Raw genomic sequence first — 25,087 nt, 5'->3', positions numbered from 1 at the left:
CCAAGCTGGTGGTATGTTCTGTAATTAGATTTCACCAAGCCAGACAGTAACAAATGTGAACTCCTGGATCGCTGTACCAGCCTTACCATGGAGTCACAGACCGTCCCCTCAGACTCTCCAGTCTGTCTTGCTGCTCAAACAAACTGGACTTTGTGATAAGTTGGTTACTTACACTAAAAACCACATCACATTTAGGTTGCTCCCAGTCCCAAGAGACCGTCTGTCACTTACCCCAGATCGTACTCTAGATTTTACAAGGAAGACAACGCTGGCAGCCAATTCCATAGTAAACTAAAGATTTATTAGCTAAGAAAAGGAAATGAGAGCTACCGAGATGTTAAAGCAGGTGATCTACACGCACAGGTGAGTCACAGCTTGTAATGCCAAAAGGTGGCAGTGATGGAATAAACTTCCAGGTTCCCAAAAGTCTTTTCAGGGTACACAGATTGTCTCTGGGGATTGCTGCTTTGCATCTGCTACACTTCCCTGTCAGAGTCCAAACAGTCCAGAGATGAGAGATCTTTCCTTGAATCCAAACTTCCAGCTTCTCACAGAAAACAAGCTGTCAGGGTCACAACGCATGAGGGCTTTTCCTCTGACAACAGTGAGTGAGGAATGCATTTGGAGGCTTTGGCCTCTGATCATCACACACAATGACCATTTGGTTTGAAATTAGCACTTTTCTGTTAAAGTTTTTTATTAGCATTGCACAAGGCTTCTTTCTCGTTTGATGGCTTGTTTGCTGGGTTATTTAGTTACAGGGGAACACACAACATAAATGTTTGCTACTCTATTACAATGGGATACAGCGACGTGAAAACAATACAAGAAATATCCCACTAGTTTTCATGAAGTTTGAACCCCAGCTACACTCTTATACATTTAACAATCACTTTGATCTACACTGATACACAAGGGAATTGGCCTGGGGCTCTGGCATGAGCTGGCACCTGCTCTGCCGTGTCACACATGGGTATGCAAATATGTACAGCCCTTAGGCCCTATGGCAATATGGGAGCCCGCTCCGCGACCTGGAAGGTGTGCTCATTTGCAATGCATCAGGGAAGGGGTGGGCGAAGGGAGGCTGGGAGCCCAGGCTGCAGCTGTCAGTGGGCAGGGAGTTTGCTCAGCAGGAAAGCCTTGTGCACCTCGCGGTAGGCATTGCGGAGCAGCACGTAAGGGAAGCAGGTCTCCAGCATGTCGACTGTCAGGAAGGACGACTCCTCCACAATCTGAAAGAGACACGCAGAAGAGCATCATCAGGGCCCATCCCCACCGCATGTGTCCCAGTGTGTGGCTCCACAGAGCAGGGGAACTCCAGGCCTTCTGGAGACCTCTGGGTATTTCACAGGGTGGCCAGCAGCGGGATTGGCAGCAATAACAGCAATTGCCCTAGAGAGAGCCACGTGGCTGGGCATGTAGACCTGAGGGACTGGGCACCCTTGCAAGCCAGCAATAAAGGACCAGCTGCAGGGAATGTCAGGGGGAAAGGCTGGGATGGTGGTAAGGGACTGCCTGGGGACTCAGCAGACCTGGGTTCTCCCCTGTCTCCCTGGGGAACTCATCGCTGCTCTGTGCGTCAGTTTCCCCATCTGTACTAGGGGGTGACCTACAGGAGTGAAGAAGGGATAATTCATTAATCTGTGACCCTGCAGGGCAACGGGCTAGAGAGGGGAGCGGTGACTTCCCTGAAGTCAGGGAGCAAGGCAATGGCAGTGCAGGGGATAGAACCCAGGAGTCCTGGCACCCTTTGCATGGAACAGCTAGGCAGGGGAGGCCGCTGTCCATAACTGAGTGTCTTGCCCTCCCCTTTGCTCTGCAGATGTTAAGGCTCCAGCTATGGCAGAAATTCACACTGGCCCTGGAGTAAAAGTGCTTCAGAAAGAAAGAGAACAGTGCTGCCTCTGGGGAATGAGGGGCGGGGAGGGGGCTGTGATGGCTGGACTCAGGGGAAAGCTGGGCCATGTCTCCAGGAGGGTCAAGCACAGCGTTGGCATTCAAAAGGGCCTAGGCTGCTCCTTGGATGGGGCTTCCTTCCGTGAAAGCCCTAGCGGAGCAGGGTGGGCAGACTGGGAGGTGGGCCTGGGATCATAACTGGCAGCTGCCCCTTCCCTCACAGCACACCTAGCCATCGCTCGTGGCTGGGGGATGGGGGTGGGGCATCGAGCCAGGGGCAGAACATCTCCCCAGCAGGGAGAGGATGGGTGAGAGGGGTGCCTCCAACGCCAGCGCTGCGGGAGGGGAGAGGGTGGCCAGGTTTCCTTCTGTATCTAGCGCATGTGGGTCAGGGGAGACGGGCCCAGCACCCTCCATTCACCAGACAAAGGAGCCAGGGACAGGGGTGTAAGAACAATTTGTATTGGTTCCCCAGCACCTCTCGTTCCAGCATTCCAGGCCAGGGATGAGTCCAGGGCCTGTGCCCACTCCGTTATCCCTGCTCCCCAGGCAATGCTGCATGGGGCGGCCCATCCCCTGCAGCCAGCCGGTGGGGACTCAGAGTGGACGTGGCCTGCAGCAGCCACAGAATCCAGCATCCCCTAACCCGGCTGTGGAATTTCCCTCTCACCAGGTGGCAGCCCTGCTGCCGGCTCTGTGCATGCCTGCCTAGGTGCCATAGGCCCATGGGTCTGGCTCAGGAGCCGAGCTAGGCACAGAGCCCATGTGCTGGGCTCAGCAGTGCTCTCCCCAGATGGGGACAATGAGCCCATGCAGCCTCATTCACACGCTCTAGATTGAAACATTTGCATTTAAATTGCTTTGCTGCCAACACCCCTGCTCCCCGAATACCAATCACAGGCAGCGGACGGGGAGCCCTCGCCTTCCTCAGACACAGCCGTCTCCTCCCATCAGGGCAGGAATCAATATCCTTCCAGTGCTAATGGAGACAGATAGCTGGCTGCCCAGTCTGCACGGGGGCTGGGACTGGCTGGCGCAAGGGGGTACAGAGTCTGGTGCCAATAGGGCAGCTCCAGGGGTGGCAGCTGCCTTCTCAGAGACCCCCCTCTCACCGGCACCGTCTGCCCCACACATGACAGGGGAATGACAGATGCATTAAACAGGCACGGAGGGGCTCTCCCCGATGGAGAGCAGCTAAGGAGTGGGGGGCAGGGGAGGCTAGGTGCGTGCTGTGATCTCAGCCCACTGAAGCAGAGGCTGGACCTGGTGATCAAAACTGGCAGGGACTGAAGCCCGGACCCCCTGACAGCAGCTCAGCATCCTCACTGAAGGTAAATCCAAGTAAGGGCCAATGGTACCCGCAGTTCCAAAACCATCCACCAGGGGCCAGTGGCGAGTGCACACACCACAGGCCTGGCAGTGCAGGGGCAAGAGGCAGTAGCTGTATGCGCCATTTGCTGGGCTCTGCCCTAGACGCAGCCTGCCTACCACCTCCTCTCCAAATGCTCAGGGAAGCCCCGGCCTGACAGGGTGACTGTGGAACGCACTGACAGATGGGCGTGGGTACAGTGCCCACTAGTGCTGGCCCCAGGGACTACAGCAGCTTTCCTTGTACAGTGGCAGGGGCTTGTGTGTGGTGCTGGGGGTTCAACCCCCACTGAGTGCCGGAGCGCTCGCCTACACAGGGGGTTGGGGGAGCAAAGAGACAGGAGCTCTGTCCCTCTGTAGAGCCATGCTCTCGCCCCAGAGACAGCGGCTCGGTCCCCAGGAGGGGACAGCAATGGCCCATCACTGGGGCTGGGTGTGAGAACTGGCCCGAAGCAGCTCGCCCTGCTCTGACTCCAGCAGCACTGGAGCCGCTGGAAAGCCCAGGCTGCAGCGGGACAGCCTGAAACCTACCCCAAGGCTGGCAGGGCCTGGGAAGGGAGCCTGTCTCTGCTCTGCTGACTGCTTTTATCCCCTGCCCTGGGAATGAGAGCGGGGGAGGAGGCAGGTGCAGCTGGAAGCTCTGTGGGAGCCCAGCCTCACCTCCAGTCTGGGAGCAGCTCAGCACCGGGCCACCCAAATCCTAGCCAGGCTCCACAGCACCAGGCCCAAAGTGCGTGGCGGGGGTCTCTTAGCCCGAGTGTCTGCCAGAGAGATCTGTCCAGTGCCCCCAGCGCCCGCCCCAGCGCGCAGAAGCCTCACCAGGTGCATCAGCAGGGAGATGGATTCCCGGTTCTTGGAGCGAAGCTTGTCGGTCTCTTGTCCCAGCTGCAGGAGGCTCACGGACGCCAGCTGTGAGGAGGGAGAGAGAGATGAGCTCTCGGGCTCTGCCTATGGTGCCTCAGCAGGGCCTCCAGTTAATGAGGGAAGCAAACCCACAGAGGCCCCTGGGACAATGCCTCTGTGCTGTGGGGAGGAGGTCGGTTGGGGTGAATGGGGCTGAGTGTCTGCGGTGAAGGGCGCCTAGGGCCCCTGAGGGGCTGAACTTTGCTAAACACATCTCAGTAATGAAAACTGGCTCTAAGGATTAAGATCTGTTGGCTTCTCCAGTGCCTGGGGATGGGGCAGGGCAGAGGCCTGCCCCGAGCCGGGGTCCTGGCGGCTCCTATTCCAGCCCCAGCTCGGCACCGAGCCTGAAAACGGGGAAAGCGTTCCTGACTGAAGTAGACACTCACCGGGCGCAGGGAGGCGGCTGTTCACCTGCCCCCTTTCCTGGCCCCTGGGTTGGGGACCAGCTGGGGCAGCTCCGAGCTGCAGGGAGCTGGTGCCAGGCCCTTTTGGGGCTCAGAACTGGAACGTTAGGGAGCTCGCGACAGAGCAAATCTGTGACTTGCCTGCACCAGGATCAATGGGACCAAAGAGACGACTGGGCTGGGAGCCTGTCTCTGACACCAGCCTCAGCTGGGCGGGAGGAGCAAGGTGAAAATGCTCCTGGGGCACCTGGCCTGCTGCCAACAGTCAGGGCCGGCTCTGGCTTTTTTGCCGCCCTAGGCAAAAAAGCCGCCCTCCCCCCCCGCACAGCAGGGGAGGGCGCCGAGCCCGGCCACGGGCCCGCAACCCCCGACCGGCCGGAGCACCAGGGGGAGGGCGGAGAGCCCTACCGGGGCTCTCCGCTCTCCGCGGCGACCAGAGCGCCGGGAGCAGGGCAGAGAGCCCGGCCGGGGCCTTCCGCTCTCCCCGGCGGTGAGCCCCCAGCGGCCAGAGTGCCGGGGGGAGGGCGGAGAGCCCGGCTGGGGCTCTCCACTCTCCCTGGCGGCCAGAACGCCGGGAGCCGGGCCAGAACGCCGGCGGCCAGAGCGCCGGGAGGAGGGCAGAGAGCCCCCGGCGGCCAGAGCGCCGGGGGGAGGGCGGAGAGCCCGACCGGGGCTCTCCGCTCTCCCCGGCGGCCAGAGCGCTGGGAGCAGGGTGGAGAGCCCGGCCTGGGCTCTCCGCTCTCCCCGGCGGTGAGCCCCCGGCGGCCAGAGCGCCGGGGGGAGGGCGGCAAGCCCAGCCGGGGCTCTCCGCTCTCCCTGGCGGCCAGAGTGCCGGGGGGAGGGCGGCGAGCCCGCCGCGGCTCTCTGCTCTCCCCAACTGGCTGAAGCACTGGTGGGAGAGCGGCGAGCCCGCTGCGGCTCTGCTCTCCCCAGCGGCCGGAGCGCCGCGGGGAGGGCGGCGAGCCCAGTTGCAGCCCCGCTCTCGGGCTGGAGCACCCCGCTGCACCGCCCCCCTCCAGGCGCCGCCCCAAGCACATGCTTGGTGGGCTGGTGCCTGGAGCCAGCCCTGCCAACAGTGCATTGGCCAGATCTGCAAAAGGGCTCAGCTCCCATTGTTCGGGGGAGGGGTTCTCCACTGTTCCTAATGGGAGAGATTCATTCTCAGCAGAGGAGGGGGATTCTCCATTGTTCTCAGTGGAGGGGAGGGGGACTCATCACTGTTGGCAGTGAGGGGAGGTGGTTCTCCATTATTCACAGCAGGGGGAGAAGGATTTTCCATTGTTCTCAGTGCACGGGGGAGGGGAATTCTCCATTGTTCTCAATGAGGGAGGAGATTTTCCATTGTTCTCTGTGCAGGGAAGTGGATTCTCCATTGTTCTTAGTGCGGGGGAGGGGGATTCTCCATTGTTTGCAGCAGGGGGAGGGGGAATTCTCCATTGTTCTCAGGAGGAGCTGCTGGGTTCTCAGCACTTTTGACAGTCCCTCCCCACCTGTCCAATCCCATGAGCTGAATCTCAGAAGCGGGTCAGCCTCCCCATGCAGGGCCCAAAGAGCGGGGCAGCCAGAGGCTCCCAGACTCGGGGGATGTTGACACACACCCAGGTGAAAGACTCACACCTCCACTTCCACCCGCCTCGCCAGTCCACATGCGGGATACAACGCCCCCCTGATCCCAGCCAGCCGTGGATTGGGAGGCAAGCCACGACCCGGCCTCCTCGGCCCCTCTCTGCCACTCACACACTGTCAGAATTGCTTCTTCCAGAGACCTGGGCCCCCTCCCAGCTCAGCCCCCTGCGACAGCCTTGGAGCTGCGAGGTTAGTGCTGCCATGTGCTGGGCACTGAAGGAAACACAGGTGCATGGGGCTTGCCATACTTGATCAGAGCAGGATCCCTCTAGCACAGGGGCACCCGCTGCTTCAGAGCAAGGTGTAGCAGCCCCCGTAGTGAGCAATGGTGGAATAACCTTCCTGACCCCGCTCAGCCAGTGCATGGAGTTTGCCCTGAAGCAGGAGGAGATTACAGTCTGAGCCCATGTCTACACTACCGGCACTAAGACGGTGCTGTAGCCAAGCTGCTGTAGTGGCGTATTGTCAACACCTCCTACAGAAGAGAAGGGGTTTTTCCATTGCGCTAGGAGTCCCCACACAGCTAGCTGGCTTGATGGAAACATTCTTCCCTCGACCTGGCTGCATCTCCATTGGGGGGGGTCAGTCACACACCCCTGAGCGTTACAGCTACATCAACCTAACTTTTAAGTGTAGAACAGGCCTAAACAGACAGACTGACAGACCCATCTCCACAAGCAAGCGCCCCTCTGCTCCATGCCGGGATGCTGGGGTAGCTGAGAACAGCGCCCCCTAGTGAGTTGCCTGCACCACTGGCCCCAAGCCATGGGGCATGACAGAACCCCCATCCCTGAAACATTCCCAGATGCAGTGGGCTGTGCACTGCCCAGGGGACAGCGCTGATGATCTAACAGGCTCTGTGATTCTTCATGCTCCTTGTGAAGGACAACCTGGGCTTGGCACCTGTCCTTAGCATTATTTATCTCTGCAGATGCCCAGACACATCCCATGCCCTGCATCTGTCTCCAGATCTCTGTGCTGGCCGATGAGGGTGCAGCAGCAGGCAGCGAACGGGCATGCAGAGCACAGATGGTTTGCTTTCCGCTGCCCTGGCAAACAAGCCCCCCGCAGCTGAGAGCTCAGCGCTGCCTGCCCCTGGCATGCTCTCACTACCAGCCAGCTGTGAGGCTCTCCAAGGAGCGGCCTCAGCTCCTCCACCGATGTCTGGGCTTTGCAAAGTGCCTGGATTTCCTCCCTGTAGAAATTGCACATTGATGTTGGGGTCTGCCCCCCGCCACACGAGAATACGCCAACATATCTGATCTCACACGCACCCAGGTCAGTTAGAAGCAGCTCCATTGCAGTAAATGGAGATACACCAGTGCAAGTGAGATCAGGAGCAGGCCTGAGTAACCAGCCCCCCGAACCATGCCAGTCACTCAGTGGCTCGGGCCTGCCAGACCCTTAGCCTAGTGCAACAGTTCTCAAACTGTGGGTCAGGACCTCAAAGTAGGTTGGGGCCCCATTTTAATGGGGTCACCAGGGCTGCTTGCTGGACTTGCTGGAGCCAAAACCCAAGCCCAAGGGCATCATCCCTGGATGGCGGGGCTCAGGTTACAGGCCCCCTGCCTGGGGCAGAAGTCTTTGGGCTTCAGTTTTGGCCCCACCAGGCTTTGGAATCCAGCGGGGCTCGGGTGGGCTCAGGTTCAGTCCCCCCTCCTGGGGTCGTGTAGTGATGTTTGTTGTCAGAAGGGGGTCACGAGGCAATGAAGTTTGAGAACCTGGCCTCGTGGATACAGCACTGCACTAGGACCCAGGAGACTAGGCCTGAAGTCCTGGCTTCCTGCTGGGTTATAGGGTGATCAGACATCCTGTTTTTAAAGGGACAGTCCCATATTTAAGCCCTCCTGCAGGTGTCCTGACTTCTTCTTAAAAATGGGCAAATTGTCCTGTATCTTCTGTCTCCCCCTCTTCCCCACATCAGTACTGGCAGGTCCTGCTGCTGGCCAGATCCCTGCTCACCAGCCACCTGCCCACCAGCGGTGAGTGGGGAGTCCAGTGGCCGATGATGGAGGGGGTGGGGTGCAAGGCTGGTGGCAGGGCAAAGCAACAGCACACAGGGCTGGCTGCTCCCCCTGCTGGTCTGTCAGCGCAGTCCCCGCTGTGTGCCAGCCCCGTCCCCTGTCTTGTTTTTGGCTGGCACTGGCCGCGCACTGTGAGCTGCAGTGGCTGGTGAGTGCAGGCAAGCATCAGCCGGTTACGTGTCACCTCTGCTGCCCACCCATCGGCCCTTTACATGTGCCCCCTTTCGCTGTCCTCTCCCTGCTTTGCCCCTTGCCCACCCCCCCACCGTCCAGCCCTGCTGTTCCTGCATAATCTCCCCCCTGCGGGGCCCGCTGTGCGGAGAACCAGCCCCTGGTCAGAGTGCACAGCTCACCAGCAGCCTGGCCAGCAGGCTCCTTCCTTCCCGCACTGCCGCTGGCTGGGCTGGCACCCTGGGAAAGCCTAAGACCCTCCGGCCCAGGGCGCTGACCAGGAGAAGCGGAGCCCTGCATGTGCCAAAGCCCCGCACAGCGCTGGCACGGGGAAGCCTCTCCACCCCTCAGCTAAGCACACACACACTGCATCTGGGAGCAGCTCCCATCCCTTCCCTCCCGCACAGGGCCGAAAGGCTGCTGCTGGCCACATTCTGCTACGAACCCTGGCAGAAATCTGGGGGGGAAGGGGCATGTGACCCTGCATCCCCCTGCCCCACGTGTTGCCTTGGGAAGACGCCCTCCCATGTGAGAAAGGTGTGTGGGAGTGTGTGTGTGTGTCACCTCTCCCTGTGTGAACCCTAAAGCCTGAAAGATAAGAAGGTACATAAAAAGACTCCAACTGCGCAGTATTTCTTTTTAACAGGGGCTCAGTCAACTTGATGTTAATTTGAACGTTTGTACTGCATAGTTCTGATTGATTGCAGCTGAACTCGCTTGAATACAAGTCATTTTACCAGGTGTCCCATAGTCAGCCTAGGGGAATATGGGCAAAACTCTCTGCCTTGGATTCCCACCTGTAAAATGGGGACTGTGATACTGCCCTCCTTTGCAAGGTACTTCGGAGAGCTAGAAAGGATTGAGACTGAGGTATTATTAGCTGGCAACGGTAGTAGTCTGTTATCCTCTAGGTCAGGGGTCAGCAACGTTTGGCACGCGGCTCGCCAGGGTAAGCACCCTGGCGGGCCAGGCCAGTTTTATTTACTTGCTGACGTGGCAGGTTCAGCCGATCGTGGCCCCCACTGGCCGCGGTTCACTGTCCCGGGCCAATGGGGGCGGCAGGAAGCGGCGCGGGCGAGCGATGTGCTGGCTGCAGCTTCTCGCCGCCCCCATCGGCCTGGGACAGCGAACCGCGGCCAGTGGGGGCCGCGATCGGCCGAACCTGCCGCATCAGCAGGTAAATAAAACTGGCCTGGCCCGCCAGGGTGCTTACCCTGGCGAGCTGCGTGCCAAACGTTGCCGACCCCTGCTCTAGGTGGACCAGGGAAACACTAGGAGAAATGCAGTTTCAGTTCCCTGCTCTGCCAGACTTCCTGCATGACTCTGGTACTTGAGATATGTCCACACTGCAGTTAAACACCCACAGCTGGCCTGTGACAGCTGATGTGGGCTATGAGGTTGTTTAACTGTGGTGTCAAGCGGGGTGGGTCCCAGAGCCTGTGCTCAAGCATGAGCCTGAATATCTACACCACAGTTCAACAGCCCCAGAGCCTGAGCCCGAGTCAGCTGACACAGGCAAGGCACGCAGGCATTTAATAACAGTGTCGACATCTCCTTAGTCTCTCTGTGCCTCAGTTCCCTAGCTGTATGATGGGGATGCTAGCCCTGCCCTGCCCCCACAGGGTGTGTGGGGATCAATACATTAAAGATTGGGAGATGCCCAGATGTTACAGCAATGACTAAGCTAGCCCGATGCACAATTTACAAGTCTGTTACCCTGTGATGCTTCTTCAGTAGGAAGTGAACTGAGAACTAACAACTCGATACACATTGTGGCCATCAGAAGATGCCAGCTTTTGGTTACTACCATCCTAGGCCAGACCAAACCAGCAACTGATCCCTGAGCTCTCGCCAGGGTTTGTGGCTGCAGGTGAAAGTCCACAGAAAGGGACGCTACTGGCTCGTTTTGCGATCTCTGACGTTTCTAATCAACAATGAATCAGGTTCACTCCCTAGCTGGCTGTTTTCCCACAGGCCAAAAATAAGTCTGACGCACAAGCCTTTTCCAGTCCCCCAATTCCTCCGTCAATCACTCACCGTGCACCAGGGAGAACGGCACAGGATTGATTTTCCCTCGTGTCTGGCCTTGGGACTCCAGAATTGCATGGAGCAAGGGCTCAAAAGCATGGAAAGCCTGAAACACTCGGAGAGAAAAGAACCGGGAGGCACTGGGAACCAGGCAGTGGCTTGTCCCTCGCTAAATTCCCCCAGTTTAACAGATGGGCAGCCAAAGCCCTGCCAAGATTGAGCTGTGCAGATAGGAGTAAATTGCAATCTTATCCAATATGCCATTTTATTGCTCTCCAAAGGCTCTCGCTTGTTTCTCTTTCCTCGAAAGGAATTTAAATGCCTCTGAAGAGCTCAAACAAGAACTCCCTGGGGAAGGAATCATTGTTTATTGACAGACTCGGCAGCAGCAGCTCCCTGCTACCCTCCCCTGGGCCATGGTTAATTAGCTTCTGTGATAGTTCAGCAGCGCCTAGAGACCCAAAGAGCAGGGCTGGACAGGTAAACACTGGGAGACAGCCCCTCCCCAAAGACCTTACAGTGGAGAACACAGACACAGGGGAGGGGGCACAGTGGGACAGAGGCAGGTGAAGTGACTTGTCCAAGGTCACACATCAGGTCAGTAGCAGAGCCAGGATTAGAACACAGCTCTTCTCAAATCCTACCCTAGGCCCTTACCCACTAGTCTGAGCCAGAGCCTCCAGCCAGACTTTACCCCGTGTTCAGTCCACAGCCTGTTTGTTCAGGGGGGGAACTGGCTGCCCAGCCAGCCCAGCTGGACTCATTTGAGAACCATCCGCCTGGATTTTAAATGAAGCCACCAACCACTTTGCACTGCCCAGAAGAGTCCCTTCCCCCGCCAGAGTGACTGGACTGCTCCATGCGCTGGGCCATAAACCTTGCTCCGGCTCAACCAGGAATTAGCCCCAGGCAGTGCCAAGGACTGGGCTAGGCAGGAGCTCAGACTACATGGTCACAGGCTCCTTTCTGACCTCACACTGACTCTGTGACGCAGAAGCTGAGCTGATGCCTGGACCTGGCAGATTGGTGCTGACGTCACTGAGAGTTTAGCTGCAGCAAGATTGGGCCCTCCTGTGTCTTGGAAGCTGAGAGAGACGGCACCAGGCTCAAACGTACTTCAAACTCCTTGGTTCACTGACAGGCTGTCACAAGGAGACTCATAGACTTTAAGGCCAGAAGGGACCATCATGATCATCTAGTCTGACCTCCTGCACATTGCAGACCTCAGAACCTCACCCCCGACTCCTGGAATAGACCCGGAACCTCTGGCTGAGTTACTTACATCCTCAAATCAGGATGTAAAGCCTTCAAGTTACAGAGAAACCACTATTTACACTAGTTTACACCTGCAAGTGACCCGTGCCCCATGCTGCAGAGGAAGACGAAACCCCCCACAGCCTCTGCCAATCTGACCTGAGGGGAAATTCCTTCCCAGCCCCAGATATGATGATCTAAGACCAGGGGTTGGCAACCTTTCAGAAGTGGTGTGCCGAGCCTTCGTTTATTCACTCTAATTTAAGGTTTCACGTGCCGGTAATACATTTTAACGTTTTTAGAAGGTCTCTTTCTATAAGTCTATAATATATAACTAAACTCTTGTTGTATGTAAAGTAAATAAGGTTTTTAAAATGTTTAAGAAGCTTCATTTAAAATTAAATTAAAATGCAGAGCCCCAGGCCGGACCAGTGGCCAGGACCCGGGCAGTGTGAGTGCCACTGAAAATCAGCTTGCGTGCCGCCTTCGGCATACGTGCCATAGGTTGCCTACCCCTGTCTTAGACATTCCCATGTGCCTGGGCTGGACCATTTGGAGGATAAACAGACAGTTTCAGGCACAGTCCACCTAGCAGCAAGAGGCAGCTCTGAATTCACTGAGCACATCATAACCCACATCCTGCGAGCACCAGTTCGGCTGGAGAGAACCATTCAGTTCACCCTTGGGCGCAGTACTCCCAATACATCCTCAGGGTCAGTACTCCCAGCATGCCCTCGGGCGCAGTACTCCCAGCATGCTCTAGGGTGCAGTACTCCCAGCATGCCCTCAAGCACAGTACTCCCAGTATGCTCTAGGGCGCAGTACTCCAGCATGCCCCCGGGGGCAGTACACCTGGCGCACAAGCCCGCTGCATGGAATGAGACCCGCCCGCAGCCTCTCACCAGCAGGAACTCCTTGAGGTGCGTCTCGATGTTCTTGCTGTGGATGGTGAAGAGCGCGGCAGACACGTGGATGATGGCTTTGGCCAGGCAGTGGATATTGTTGCTGTAACCTGTGGGGAGAAGGAGACAGGGGGCTTGGCACCCACAGTGCACTGAACTGTGACTGGGCAGGGAGGCTGTGCTTGTCTCCTTACAGCACCCCCAGTGCCCTGCATGATCAACAGCGTGCCGGGTGCTGCACTGCTACAAAGACACCACTCCTGCCTCTAAGGGCCCAATCCTGGGAGCACTTACACACGTGCATCTCAACCCCACTGAAGTCACTGGGGTGACTCCAGCGCTTACGGTCTGAGGAGGTATTGGCAGCAGAGCTAGGGAAGTATTAATGCCATCGGCACAGCGCTGGGGAGACCGCCTCCGGAATACCGGGTGCAGCTGTGGCCACCCTCGTTGATGGGAACGAGGCGCAGAGACAGGCTGCTAGGATGGCCAGGGATGGCGAGCTGATCTTGCAGAGGAGACTGGCTCGGCCTAGCAAGCGAGGAGGAGAGGGAGGGGGCCGCTCTCTGCAAACCCTTCAGGGGGAAATGCCAGGGAGGGGGGAGAGCTATTGAAGCCAAAGGACAAGGCTGGCACAGGAACCCCTGGCCAGGGATAAACGGAGGCTGGAAATGAGAAGCAGGTTTCTAACCGTCGGAGGGAGGTTCAGGAACAGCCCCCCCCAGACAAGAAGCCTCGTGAGTTGGAAGATGGAGCTTGAGCTGTTTAGGAAGAGGATGCTCTGACGGGGCTGCTGGCAATAGCAGGGGTTGGGACACGAGAGTCCTTCCATTCCTGTGTTCCTGGGGCGGAATCAGGGCCTAATGCTGCAAACTGCCCTGCTTGTCACTGATGTGACCTGTGCGAGCAGCCCTGTCCCAGCAGGGAGGCTTGGGCATTTTTCTTTGTTTGTTTCTGTATTTTTCTTGACAAATGAATTATGGAAATAATTAAACATGTCAGCTGGGGCAGGTTCCCTTGAAATGTGAGCCAGGCCCGTGTTCCACAGCTCCGGGACCTCACTGAGCCTTTCCACTAATGCAGGTTGGGGTTGGAGTGCGGAACAACACGTGAAACAAGGGCCCATTTCCTGGGAGTGTGTGTTTTGTAACAAGAACTTCCACAAACTTCCCTGCAGCCTGAGCATTCCCCCCAGCCTTGGGGCCATTCACCCAGGAAAGCAGTGTGGTGGCCTGGGACGCCCCCTGCAGGGCAGGATGGGGATCTAGTCATGGAGCAGTGACTGCAAAAGCACAGACAGCGCCACTGGGCCATTTATCAGCCTGTGTGGCGGGTGAATAGATTCCGGCGTTTGGAAAACAGCCCGTCCCGGCCTCTTACCGTCCATCTCGATGCTGTACACGGAGAAGGGGTCGGAGGCAAGGAGCGGCAGAGATACAGCCATGAAGACCAGCAGCAGACAGGCTGACTTGTACTCCTCCTCAGGGGACGAACTGTCTATCAGGCAGAGAGAGAAGATGTACAACCAAAGATTTCAGTAATAAGCTCGGTTTACGCTCTCCGTTCTTCTTTCCGGCTTGGCTACTCGACAGACTTACAAATATATATATATATAAAATCACCCAGCGGCTGTGACAGGCCAGTAAATTATCTGATAGATGGAGCCAGGTCCCTGCTGCTCCAGAGCTTTGAGTTTTGCTGAACAGAACTGACACTGCTCAGATTCGCTTGAAGCTGCATGTGCACCATGGAAAAAACTACCAAAGTGGTGGGGGAAGGGAGAACTCCCTTGGACGTCCCAGGCTGGTGGGCGATGTGCAGACAACCAGGGGACCAGAGCTACGGGGAGCCCGGCTGTGTCCCTGAAACCTCCCTGGATCAGCTGCAGCACCTGTGACAATGCTACATGTGTTATTAAGGTGTATTTGTCATCCCTGCCCAAATCTTTATTGACTTCGCTCATTGCATGGAGGCAGCTACTGCAGAGCTAGCAAAGGGTTCTGCCTCCAGCGACAGATGCTTCAGGGTAAGGCAATTCCCCCTTATTATGGGCTTCCGCTAATAACAAGCTCTTAATGAAGAGAACCCAAAGGTCACTATCATCATTCCCATTTTACAGAGGGGAAACCCAGGCACAGAGCGGGGCAGTGACTTGATCAAGGTCACCTTAGCACTTGTATCTTCAAAGCACTTGGCTAACTAAGACCTGGTCTCACTGGAAAGGTGTCCTGTTTTGGGTCAGTCAAGTGTGGGGGGTGATATTGTATTGATATAGTCACACTGGCACCAGCCCTGGGGGGAATAACTGTACTGGCATAAAGCCCCTTTAAACTGGAATAACTGCATTCATGCTGGGAGAGGATGTACTGCTTTGACTAGACTGGGATAGTTAAAGCGCTACCACTTTCTAGTGTAGACAAGGCCTACCCCCTCCAGAGCCCCTCCCTTGTGGGAGCTGAGTATTGTTCCAGACACAAACGTCTCTAGCATACGTGTGTGAGAGCTGGGATAGAAGCGTGTGTCATGATTCACAATCACATGTTAAAACATGACTGAATGCGCGAGTGCAGCCAGAACCCAGCGCGGTGTCAGCGCTGGGGGACTGGGCTAGAGGGACCCTGCTGTGACTTAGCCTGGCAGCTCCCAGCCTGGCTCTTACCTGTCTTCAGGTTGGAAAGCGCAGTCACCAGTGCTGGGTCAATGTCGCATGGGATCCCGGCAGCCGTGGCCAGCTCGAAGATGCTCAAGGTGACCTGGGGGAAAGGCCAGGAGAAGGGAGGGTGTCAGCAAGGCTGGAGAACTCCCAGGCTCCCTCGCTTCCACTCCATGTAATGAAACAGCTGCATGTTTATGGGGAAAACACCGCAGCTGGTCAGCAGGCCATGGGTAGCTATCAGCCAGGGAGAAACAAGCCACTTCTGCCGTATATTGGCACAGCCTCCTGTAACAGGCCAGCAGGGGCCACAGACAGACCTGTTGTTCCCCCGGGAGCGTCTCCCTTCCATGCAGAGGAGCTGGGGGCCCAGAGCCCACTGGGATGTGGACACTGGAATGTGTGAGGCACCAGAGGGTGAAGCAAATGGAGCCTGGTGGGGATCAGAAACCCTGTTGCAGGAGGCTGTGGGGCAGCAGTCGGAATTGTCTCCCTGGAAACATGCAGAGCACAGTGGAGAGGAGCAGCAAGCTGGGACCAGCTGCTGAGAGCGCTGCTCTCTGGGATGTCTCGCAGCACAGCAGGGAATTACTGGACCCAAACCATCAAAGGGGTAGCTGTGTTAGTCTGGATCTGTAAAAGCAGCAAAGAGTCCTGTGTCACCTTATAGACTAACAGACGTATTGGAGAATGAGCTTTCGTGGGTGAATACCCACAGCATTTCGTGGGTGAATACAGAATATTCACCCATGAAAGCTCATAGTCTATAAGGTGCCACAGGACTCTTTGCTGGACCCAAACTGTGGCAGTAGTGGCTTGATATTAGCCCCTGCTACAAGCCCCTGGTTTAGACATGATTTACACCAGTGCAGCTGGCTGGACGGCCGAGTCACAAAGGGCTGGCCCCCCAAGTATAGACCTAGGGTTTCAAACAGGAGTGTACATCCCACATCGCACCTGTGCCACCACACTGCTATTTTTAGTGTCCTAGCTCGTAGAAAGCTAGCGCATGTAGATGTCCCTGAGCTGGGAATTACGCCTCGCAGCGGCCATGCAGACCCCGAGGAGTGGACTAAAGATAAGGCACTTGAGACAGGTGCCTGCCCCAGGTCTGACTTTGCCATGCCCTATGTCCAGCCAGGAACCCGTGCCTGGCCTGACCGCGCCATGCCCTGTGTCCAGCCAGGAACCCATGCCTGACCGCGCCATGCCCTGTGTCCAGCTGGGAGCACGTGCCTGGTCTAATGCCGTGCCTAGCTAGCAATGGTTGCATTTACACAGACTCTGCTATTGTAAGAAGCTGCTGTGAAATGGCTCTGGGATCTCCGCGGGAAGGTGCGTCTCATCACAGGTGAGGGCCACTGTGGGGGAGGGGCGCATCAGCGAGCAGGTCGTTCCTCCACCTCTATCAAGTCCAGCGTCAGAGAAGCCACATCCCCATCACAGCATCAGTGTGACACAGACCGAGCCAGGCAGGTATGTCACCCCGATGTCCAACCATCTGCTCAATATCTCCCCAAGGGGGGTTGTGTGTGGTCTCTGCCAAAAGCTAGGAACCAGCAGAGGGCTGTGGCTACGGCCAGATGTTTGTACAGGAAACAGTTCGCGAGACATGCAAAATGTAGACTCTTAGGCTGCAAAGCTGCTGCAGTGAAACCTGTCACCTGAGGTGAGGGGGTGTCTCGGGGCTAATGCCATCCACGCTGAGAGCACTGGACACCCGCGCAGACAGCCCTTGGCTCACTGGCTTCGCGAGGTGAAGACGTCAGCATTTACAAAACCCAACCAACCCAGGAGAATGCTCTGGGCAGAGAGACAATCGGAAGAGCCTGTAACTGTACGAGAGCAGACAAAATGGCACGAGGTGTTATCCACTGCACAGGAGAAACTCTGCCAGCGGGCGTGTAAGGGAGCCCAGCTCTCTGGACTGGACGAGCGCCGCAAGGGGGAGAGAGCCCGTATTAGGACGTCGCTCGTTAACACGCACTGGCTGTGGATCGCATTCCAGGTTTTCTTTTAGCTGTAACCTTGTTTCCAACTCCTTGGACTTGCTTTTGGCTGAATCTGTCTCAAGATCTGTTAAAGAAACTTCCATTTGCTTTTACTAGACCTCCGTCCAAGTGCCTTGTGCTACACAAGGTAACTGAGGTGAGACCTGCGCCCTGGGCCCTATTTCCACGGAGGCAGCGAACCAGTGTACGCTGCGGGTGTCTGGAGGACAAGGGATTGGGCACTCAAGTGTAACAAGGTGGGGTGTCAGCTGCCAGCCGCGGAGGGAAAGAGCAAGATGTTGCCAGCAGCTGGTGGCTGGGGACCATTTCTGCTCGTGGGCGCAAACAGGGCTTTCTCCGCTGAGCAGATTAGTGATTCCCCTCGGACACCTCTGGTAACCCCCAAGTGTCACAATTACCTGCCCCCCAGCCCCAGAGAGAACCCTTTATTCCTCAGGATGGTAAGGGCTGAGGCTGGGAGATAAGAGCCTTAGCACCGAGCATCTTAAACCCAAGTTGTGTTTGCCGCTGGATGGCACCGCCCCCTCCGGCACTCTGACCCAACAGTGTCCTGAACGCCCCTCATGGGCAGCTCCAAACTCTTGGGATTGTGGCTGGGGAGCAGAGTGATCAAATGCACAGCCCCAAGCGGGGAGCCAGGCTGGGCGCTGGCTGCTCCAACAGCCACCAAGCTCTGTGACTCTAGAGAGGGGATTTGGGGCTGGAAAGATGGTGACATTAGGAGCTCAGGAGCTGGCCCCAGGTCTGGACAGAGCACCAGGATATAGCTCCCTGCAGGGACTGCCAGAGCAGATCAGAGCTGGGCCTCCAGCAGGGGCACCAGCTGCTTCAGGAGAAAGTGTGGGAACCCCTGGGGGAGATCAGGGCATAGCCTGCTCATAGGGCAGGGGTGGGCAAACTTTTTGGCCCAAGGGCCACATCTGGGAATAGAAATTGTATGGCGGGCCATTAATGCTCACAAAATTGGGGTTGGAGTGTGGGAGGGGGTGAGGGCTCTGGTTGGGAGTGCAGGCTCTGGGGTGGGGCCAGAAATGAGGAGTTTAAGGTGCAGGAGGGGGCTCTGGGCTGGGAGAGTGGGAGAGTTGTGGGGGGTCAGGGCTCCAGCTGGGGGGTGTGGGCTCTGGGGGGGGGCTGGGGATGAGGAGTTTGGGGTGTAGGAGGGTGCTCCGGGCTGGGACCGAGGGCTTCGGAGGGCAGGAGAGGGATCAGGGCTGGGGCAGGGGGTTTGTGTGCGGGAAGGGGTGCAGGCTCCGGCTGGGGTGAAAGCTCTGGCGTGGGGCTGGGGATGAGGGGTTTGGGGTTCAGGAGGATGCTCCAGGCTGGAATTGAGGGGTTCTGAGGGCGGGAGGGGGATCAGGGCTGCGGCAGGGGGTTGGGGTGTGGAGAGAGGCTCAGGAGTGCAGGCTCCGGGCGGTGCTTATCCCAAGCGGCTCCCGGAAGCAGCGGCATGTCCCCTCTCTGGCTCCTATGCAGAGATACAGCCAGGCAGCTCTGCATGCTGCCCCGTCTGCAGGCACTGCCCCTGCAACTCCCATTGGCTGCAGTTCCCGGCCAATGGGAGCTGCGGGGGCGGCGCTTGGGGTGGGGGCAGCGTGCAGAGCGGAGCCCCATAGCTGACCCTAAACGTAGGAGCCAGAGCGGGACCATGTCGCTGCTTTTGGGAGCCACGTGAAGCGGCCCCCAACCCTGCTCCCCGGCTGGAGTGCCGGAGCAGGGCAAGCCCCAGACCTCACTCCCCAGGGGGAGCTCAAGGGCTGGATTAAAATGGCTGGCGGACTGGATCCGGCCCGCGGGCCGTAGTTTGCCCACACCTGTCATAAGGGCAATGCCTTCAAGATCCTGTTAGTAGTTGTTTTATGCAGGGAGGCTGATAGCCCTTGCACACCTACATGGCCACTCTGTGCAATGGGGCATGTTCTCACTATCCGTACAAATACATGCTCCTTGCTGGAACCCTGCTGAGTTCTTGGGCTCACTGACACCCTGTGGCAGGGAGTTCTACAGGCTAAACGTGCAGTACATATAAGACTATTGCCTGGCTCAGTTTAAACTTGTTTCAGTTTTGTCCAGTGCCACCTTGTTCTGATGTTGATGCCCATACATGCTTTTCTACTCCAGAACCATGGCTCTTGTATTCCTCTTTCCAAGCAGTTCTCCTCTCTTCTAATGTCTTCTACAGCATCCTTTGCACTGAGGGGTCTCCTGCCCGGGCCATTGGCACACAGGACCCTGCTCTGGGCAGCTCCTGGCTGGTCAGCACTCTGAGCTCTCTGTGGGTAGGCAGGGCTGACCAAGGCAGCGGGGCACAACTCGGGGATCTGCTCAGCACTGGCACAGGAGCTCTGCGCCCCGTGGCTGGGGCTGTCTCTCAGCAATGTGTCTAAAGATGCTGAGCGCTTGCACTGTGGCCGCCGCTCTCCCCCCGGCACGGTCTCGGAGCAATGCCTTGGCACTTTGCAGTTCCCATTCCTTCCCTCCAGTCTGAAGGGTGAGCAGTGGGTTGGCTGCTGGGCAGCTCCAGCTGGTGGCTTTGTAAAGGACCAGCTCCGCTGAGGCTGTTTGACTGCCCAGTCCTCAGTGCTTGACTGTCTGGGGGGTGCTGCGATTACTGCACCTACTAAGTTACCCTAAGCTCAATGAGTTCATAAGATGTTACAATCAGGGCCAGCTCTAACTTTTTTGCCGCCCCAAGCAAAAAAAAAAGAGCGCCGCCCCACCGTAACAACCCCCCCAAGCGCTGCGCCGCTGAAACACCCCCCCCGAGCGCTGCACTGCACCGCCCTGCCGAAACACCCCCCCGAGCGCTGCGCCGCCAAAACACCCCCCGCAAGCTCTGCGCTGCCGAAACACCCCCTCAGAGCGCTGCACCGCTGAAACACCCCCCCCGCTGAACACCCTTCCGAGTGCCACACTGCGCCGCCCTGCCGAAACACCCCCCCTGAGCGCCACGCCGCCCTGCCCCACCAAAACAACCCCCCCGAGCGCCGCCCCACCGAAACACCCCCCTGAGCGCCCCGCCCTGCCAAAACAACCCCCCGAGCCCCGCACCACCAAAACACCCCCCCCAAACGCCGTGCCGCCCCGCCGAAACACCCTCCCCGCCTCGAGTGCCGCGCCGCCGAAACAAAACAAACAAACAAACAAAACCCGAGCGCCCACCACCACCCTAAGGTTGGCCGCCCCTTACAAGGTGCCGCCCCAAGCACGTGCTTGGTCGGCTGGTGCCTGGAGCCGGCCCTGGTTACAATAACCACGGAAAATAGATCGACGTGTTTATAACAATGAACGTTGCAACAGAACACAAACAAACCAGTGCTCGGCGTAAATCAAGGACAGCGGGAGTTTGCCTGGGAGCTGTCCGAGAGGAGGTACGCTAAGTGCTGCATTAGGGGGGCTGTGTTGGTGAGTATCTGAGTGCCTGCTGCTGGGACAGTTGGTCAGTTTGACCGTGTGCTTGATTGCTTGCTTGTTTGTTTGAAAAGTGTGAATTGGGAGTGCTTTGTTCCAGGTGGGCCTTGAGTGGGCCTGACTGGTATATAAGGGCAGTCAGCAGCGAACCAGCTGAGCGGCAAACAGCAGAGGCTAACAGCAGGAGTTTGCCTGGGAGTTCGCTTGGGGAGAGCGCACTGAGGCTTTCATCTGCAGGTTTCTCTGAGTAGTTCCTGCAACAGTTGAGGAAGCTCTTAAGAGGACGGTGATATGGAAGGTGAGCGATCAGCTGTTGTAACCTGCACAGGTTGTGCCATGTTTGTCTTTCTTCCACGGGACAGAAGCGACTTTGTCTGTAAAAAGTGCAAGCTGGTCTCCATGTTGGAAAAGAAGGTTCGAGGGCTGGAGAAACGAGTGTCGACTCTGCATTGCATAAGGGAAAATGAAGATTTCCTGGACAGACGTCAGGAGATGCTTCTACAGCCACAATGTTCTGAAGATTCAGAGCAGGCGCAGCAGGGACAGAAGGATTGTGAGGAGGTTTGGCAGCATGTGACCTCCAGAAGGAGAAAGAGGAGCGTCCATGCACCAGCAATGGAGATACAGGTGAGCAATCGTTTCCATGTTCTCTCTACAGGTACTAATGTGGAGAGTGGACTAGATGACCCATCTGAGGGAAGGGGGCAGAAGGAGACTCCACCGATTGGAAGGCAAAAGATGCACTGTCCTAGGGATGGGGGTTCCACGACCACCACTCCCAAGAGGAGGAGGAGGGTGGTGGTGGTCAGGTACTCTCTCCTCAGGGGGACTGAGTCATCTATCTGCCGCCCCGACCGGGAAAACCGAGAGGTCTGCTGCTTGCCAGGAGCTAGGATACACGATGTGACGGAGAGACTGCCGAGACTCATCAAGCCCTCGGATCGCTACCCCTTCCTGCTTCTCCACGTGGGCACCAATGATACTGCCAAGAATGACCTTGAGCGGATCACTGCAGACTACGTGGCTCTGGGAAGAAGGATAAAGGAGTTTGAGGAGCAAGTGGTGTTCTCGTCCATCCTCCCTGTGCAAGGAAAAGGCCGGGGTAAAGACCGTCGAATCGTGGAAGTCAACGAATGGCTACGCAGGTGGTGTCGGAGAGAAGGCTTTGGATTCTTCGACCATGGGATGGTGTTCCAAGAAGGAGTGCTAGGCAGAGACGGGCTCCACCTAACGAAGAGAGGGAAGAGCATCTTCGCCAGCAGGCTGGCTAACCTAGTGAGGAGGGCTTTAAACTAGGTTCACCGGGGGAAGGAGACCAAAGCCCTGAGGTAAGTGGGGAAATGGGATCCTGGGAGGAAGCACAAGCAGGAGAGCACAAGAGGGGAGGACTCCTGTCTCATGCTGAGAAAGAGTGACGATCGATGAGTTATCTTAAATGCCTATACACAAATGCAAGAAGCCTGGGTAACAAGCAGGGAGAACTGGAAGTCCTGGCACAGTCAGGGAACTATGATGTGATTGGAATAACAGAGACTTGGTGGGATAACTCACATGACTGGAGTACTGTCATGGATGGATATAAACTGTTCAGGAAGGACAGGCAGGGCAGAAAAGGTGGGGGAGTTGCGTTGTATGTAAGAGAGGAGTATGACTGCTCAGAGCTCCGGTATGAAACTGCAGAAAAACCTGAGAGTCTCTGGATAAAGTTGAGAAGTGTGAGCAACAAGGGTGATGTCATGGTTGGAGTCTGCTATAGACCACCAGACCAGGGGGATGAGGTGGACGAGGCTTTCTTCTGGCAACTAGCAGAAGTTCCTAGATCGCAGGCCCTGGTTCTCATGGGAGACTTTAATCACCCTGATATCTGCTGGGAGAGCAATACAGCGGTGCACAGGCAATCCAGGAAATTTTTGGATAGTGTAGGGGACAATTTCCTGGTGCAAGTGCTGGAGGAACCAACTAGGGGCAAAGCTTTTCTTGACCTGCTACTCACAAACAGGGAAGAACTAGTAGGGGAAGCAAAAGTGGATGGGAACCTGGGAGGCAGTGACCATGAGATGGTCGAGTTCAGGATCCTCACACAAGGAAGAAAGGAGAGCAGCAGAATACGGACCCTGGACTTCAGAAAAGCAGACTTTGACTCCCTCAGGGAACAGATGGGCAGGATCCCCTGGGAGAATAACATGAAGGGCAAAGGGGTCCAGGAGAGCTGGCTGTATTTTAACCTTATTGAGGTTGCAGGAACAAACCATCCCGATGTGTAGAAAGAATAGTAAATATGGCAGGCGACCAGCTTGGCTAAACAGTGAAATCCTTGCTGATCTTAAACGCAAAAAAGAAGCTTACAAGAAGTGGAAGATTGGACAAATGACCAGGAAGGAGTATAAAAATATTGCTCAGGCGTGCCGGAGTGAAATCAGGAAGGCCAAATCACACTTGGAGTTGCAGTTAGCAAGAGATGTTAAGAGTAACAAGAAGGGTTTCTTCAGGTATGTTAGCAACAAGAAGAAAATCAAGGAAAGTGTGGGCCCCTTACTGAATGAGGGAGGCAACAGATGACTGGAAAAAGGCTAATGTAGTGCCCATCTTTTAAAAAGGGAAGGAGGAGGATCCGGGGAACTACAGGCCAGTCAGCCTCACCTCAGTCCCTGGAAAAATCATGGAGCAGGTCCTCAAGGAATCAATTATGAAACATTTAGAGGAGAGGAAAGTGATCAGGAACAGTCAGCATGGATTCACGAAGGGGAAGTCATGCCTGACTAACCTAATTGCCTTCTATGATGAGATAACTGGCTCTGTGGATGAGGGGAAAGCAGTGGATGTGTTATTCCTTGACTTTAGCAAAGCTTTTGATATGGTCTCCCACAGTATTCTTGCCGCCAGATACAAGAGTGGTACATTTATACAAATAGGATGATCACACTCAGTAGATTATAAGCTTTGTAATGATACCTTACAAGAGACCTTTTGCATTAAGCATATTCCAGTTACATTATATTCACTTATTAGCATATTTTTATAAAACTATTCCAGTTACGTTATATTCACTTCTTATTATGTTTTTTATAAAACCATAGTCCTCTGAGCCCCGATCCAGAATAATCACCGAACCCTCCGAGTCGTGCTCCCCAAGGAACAGTGCACACCAGCTCAGTGAGCTGAACGGATCACCACTCCGCTTAACACACTGCACTTAGCTACAGCCACAGTGAAAACGAGAAAGAGTTTATTATCAGAGACGCCAATGACAGTAGGTACGAGGACTGGAAACACAGGATTACACATAAAACTTTCTAGAGCCTCAATTTAACCCACAAGACAGGCTGTCTCCTGCAGCCAAGTTTACCTCCAGGGCTTTCAACCAGCATGGCTGGGATCCCCCTTTATCAGATCGACCCTGCTGGCAGCTTCTCGTCACCAGAAGGTCTCTCTACATGCCCAGAAATACCAGAGCAGGACTCTGATCTTCTCCTGAAAACAGGCCCCCATCCCCCACTGTCTACCTCTTCCTGTTCCTTTGCTTCTGAAATCTCTGCAAGCTCTTCATTAGCATTTGACTCACTTCACTAAGAGACTTCTGGTGTGACATACACAATGCACCAGGGCGATCGGGTCTCCCACCAACTGTCTGGAGGAGTTTGTCTCCAAGCATGACTGACCGGCTTTTAACGATAATGCTTAGAGAACATAATTTTCAGCATATACCCAGAACTCCTCACGTATTTTCTGCACGTATGTGACGTCTCGTAAGGATTGATGTGTGTGACACAGGCTGTAAGCAGACACCTTACATGGCTTCTTTTGGTGAACTCCGGGCAACCTTGTCCCTCTATGTCCCCCTCTGCCAGCTGGCATCAAGAGGTCCTTGGGTCACAGGGGCGGGGGGCAGGGTGGTATCTTCTCCAGGAGGGGGAGTGTTGTGGACACACTGAGATAATGGTTATTTATCACTTATGTTACAGCAGTACCTAGAGGCTCAATCAAGACCAGAGCGCCAGGTGCTGCACAGACAGAATGAATGTGAATCGCTGCCCCGAGGACTTTGTGGGCTAAGGAGGGACCTAGCAGCAGTAACAGCACACCAGCTCTGCACTCCATCTGTGGCCAGGCAGCAATATGAGGGCAGCTCTCCACCAGTCTAACAAGCACCAGCTTTCAGTTTCCTATCTGCATCATCCCAGAGTGAGGCGCTGGGGAGGGATTCAAAGCAGGATGAGCTGCTGGCTTTATGGATCTGCTCAGGGAAGGGAGGGTGGAGGGGACTGTGGGGAATCAGGCTAAGGAGGGCGGGGTCTGTCTGACCTTGTGATATGGTAGTAGGTGGTGAGAAGTCGGGGCTAAGCTGTGCGGGGGGGGGGGGAGAGGATTTGCCAGGGTGAGGGGAGACGTCTGTGTTGGAAGAGGGGTGGCCAAGGGAGGGGTGCCGTGGCCGGGG

General features: G+C 56.3%; 1 protein-coding gene across 3 annotated transcripts in view; it reads right to left on the bottom strand.

The window, feature by feature from the left end:
• Positions 1 to 279: 279 nt before the first annotated feature.
• NCKAP1L (NCK associated protein 1 like) overlaps positions 280 to 25,087 on the bottom strand; it is a 91,950-nt gene continuing 67,142 nt past the window's right edge. For all 3 annotated transcript variants that reach the window (XM_065576410.1, XM_065576409.1, XM_042858927.2), the window contains 5 exons: positions 15,239 to 15,332; positions 13,960 to 14,076; positions 12,580 to 12,689; positions 4,084 to 4,173; positions 280 to 1,232 (listed from right to left, as the gene is read on the bottom strand). In XM_065576410.1, the coding sequence (XP_065432482.1) occupies positions 1,107 to 1,232; positions 4,084 to 4,173; positions 12,580 to 12,689; positions 13,960 to 14,076; positions 15,239 to 15,332 (537 nt within the window). In that variant the 3' untranslated portion in view covers positions 280 to 1,106. The remainder of the gene's footprint in view (positions 1,233 to 4,083; positions 4,174 to 12,579; positions 12,690 to 13,959; positions 14,077 to 15,238; positions 15,333 to 25,087) is intronic.

The sequence above is a fragment of the Chrysemys picta genome, chromosome 22 (genome assembly GCF_011386835.1).
Source record: "Chrysemys picta bellii isolate R12L10 chromosome 22, ASM1138683v2, whole genome shotgun sequence".
Lineage (NCBI taxonomy): Eukaryota > Metazoa > Chordata > Testudines > Emydidae > Chrysemys > Chrysemys picta.
The sequence above is the reverse complement of the archived record's forward strand: the minus strand, read 5'-3'. Positions and strand labels throughout refer to the sequence as shown.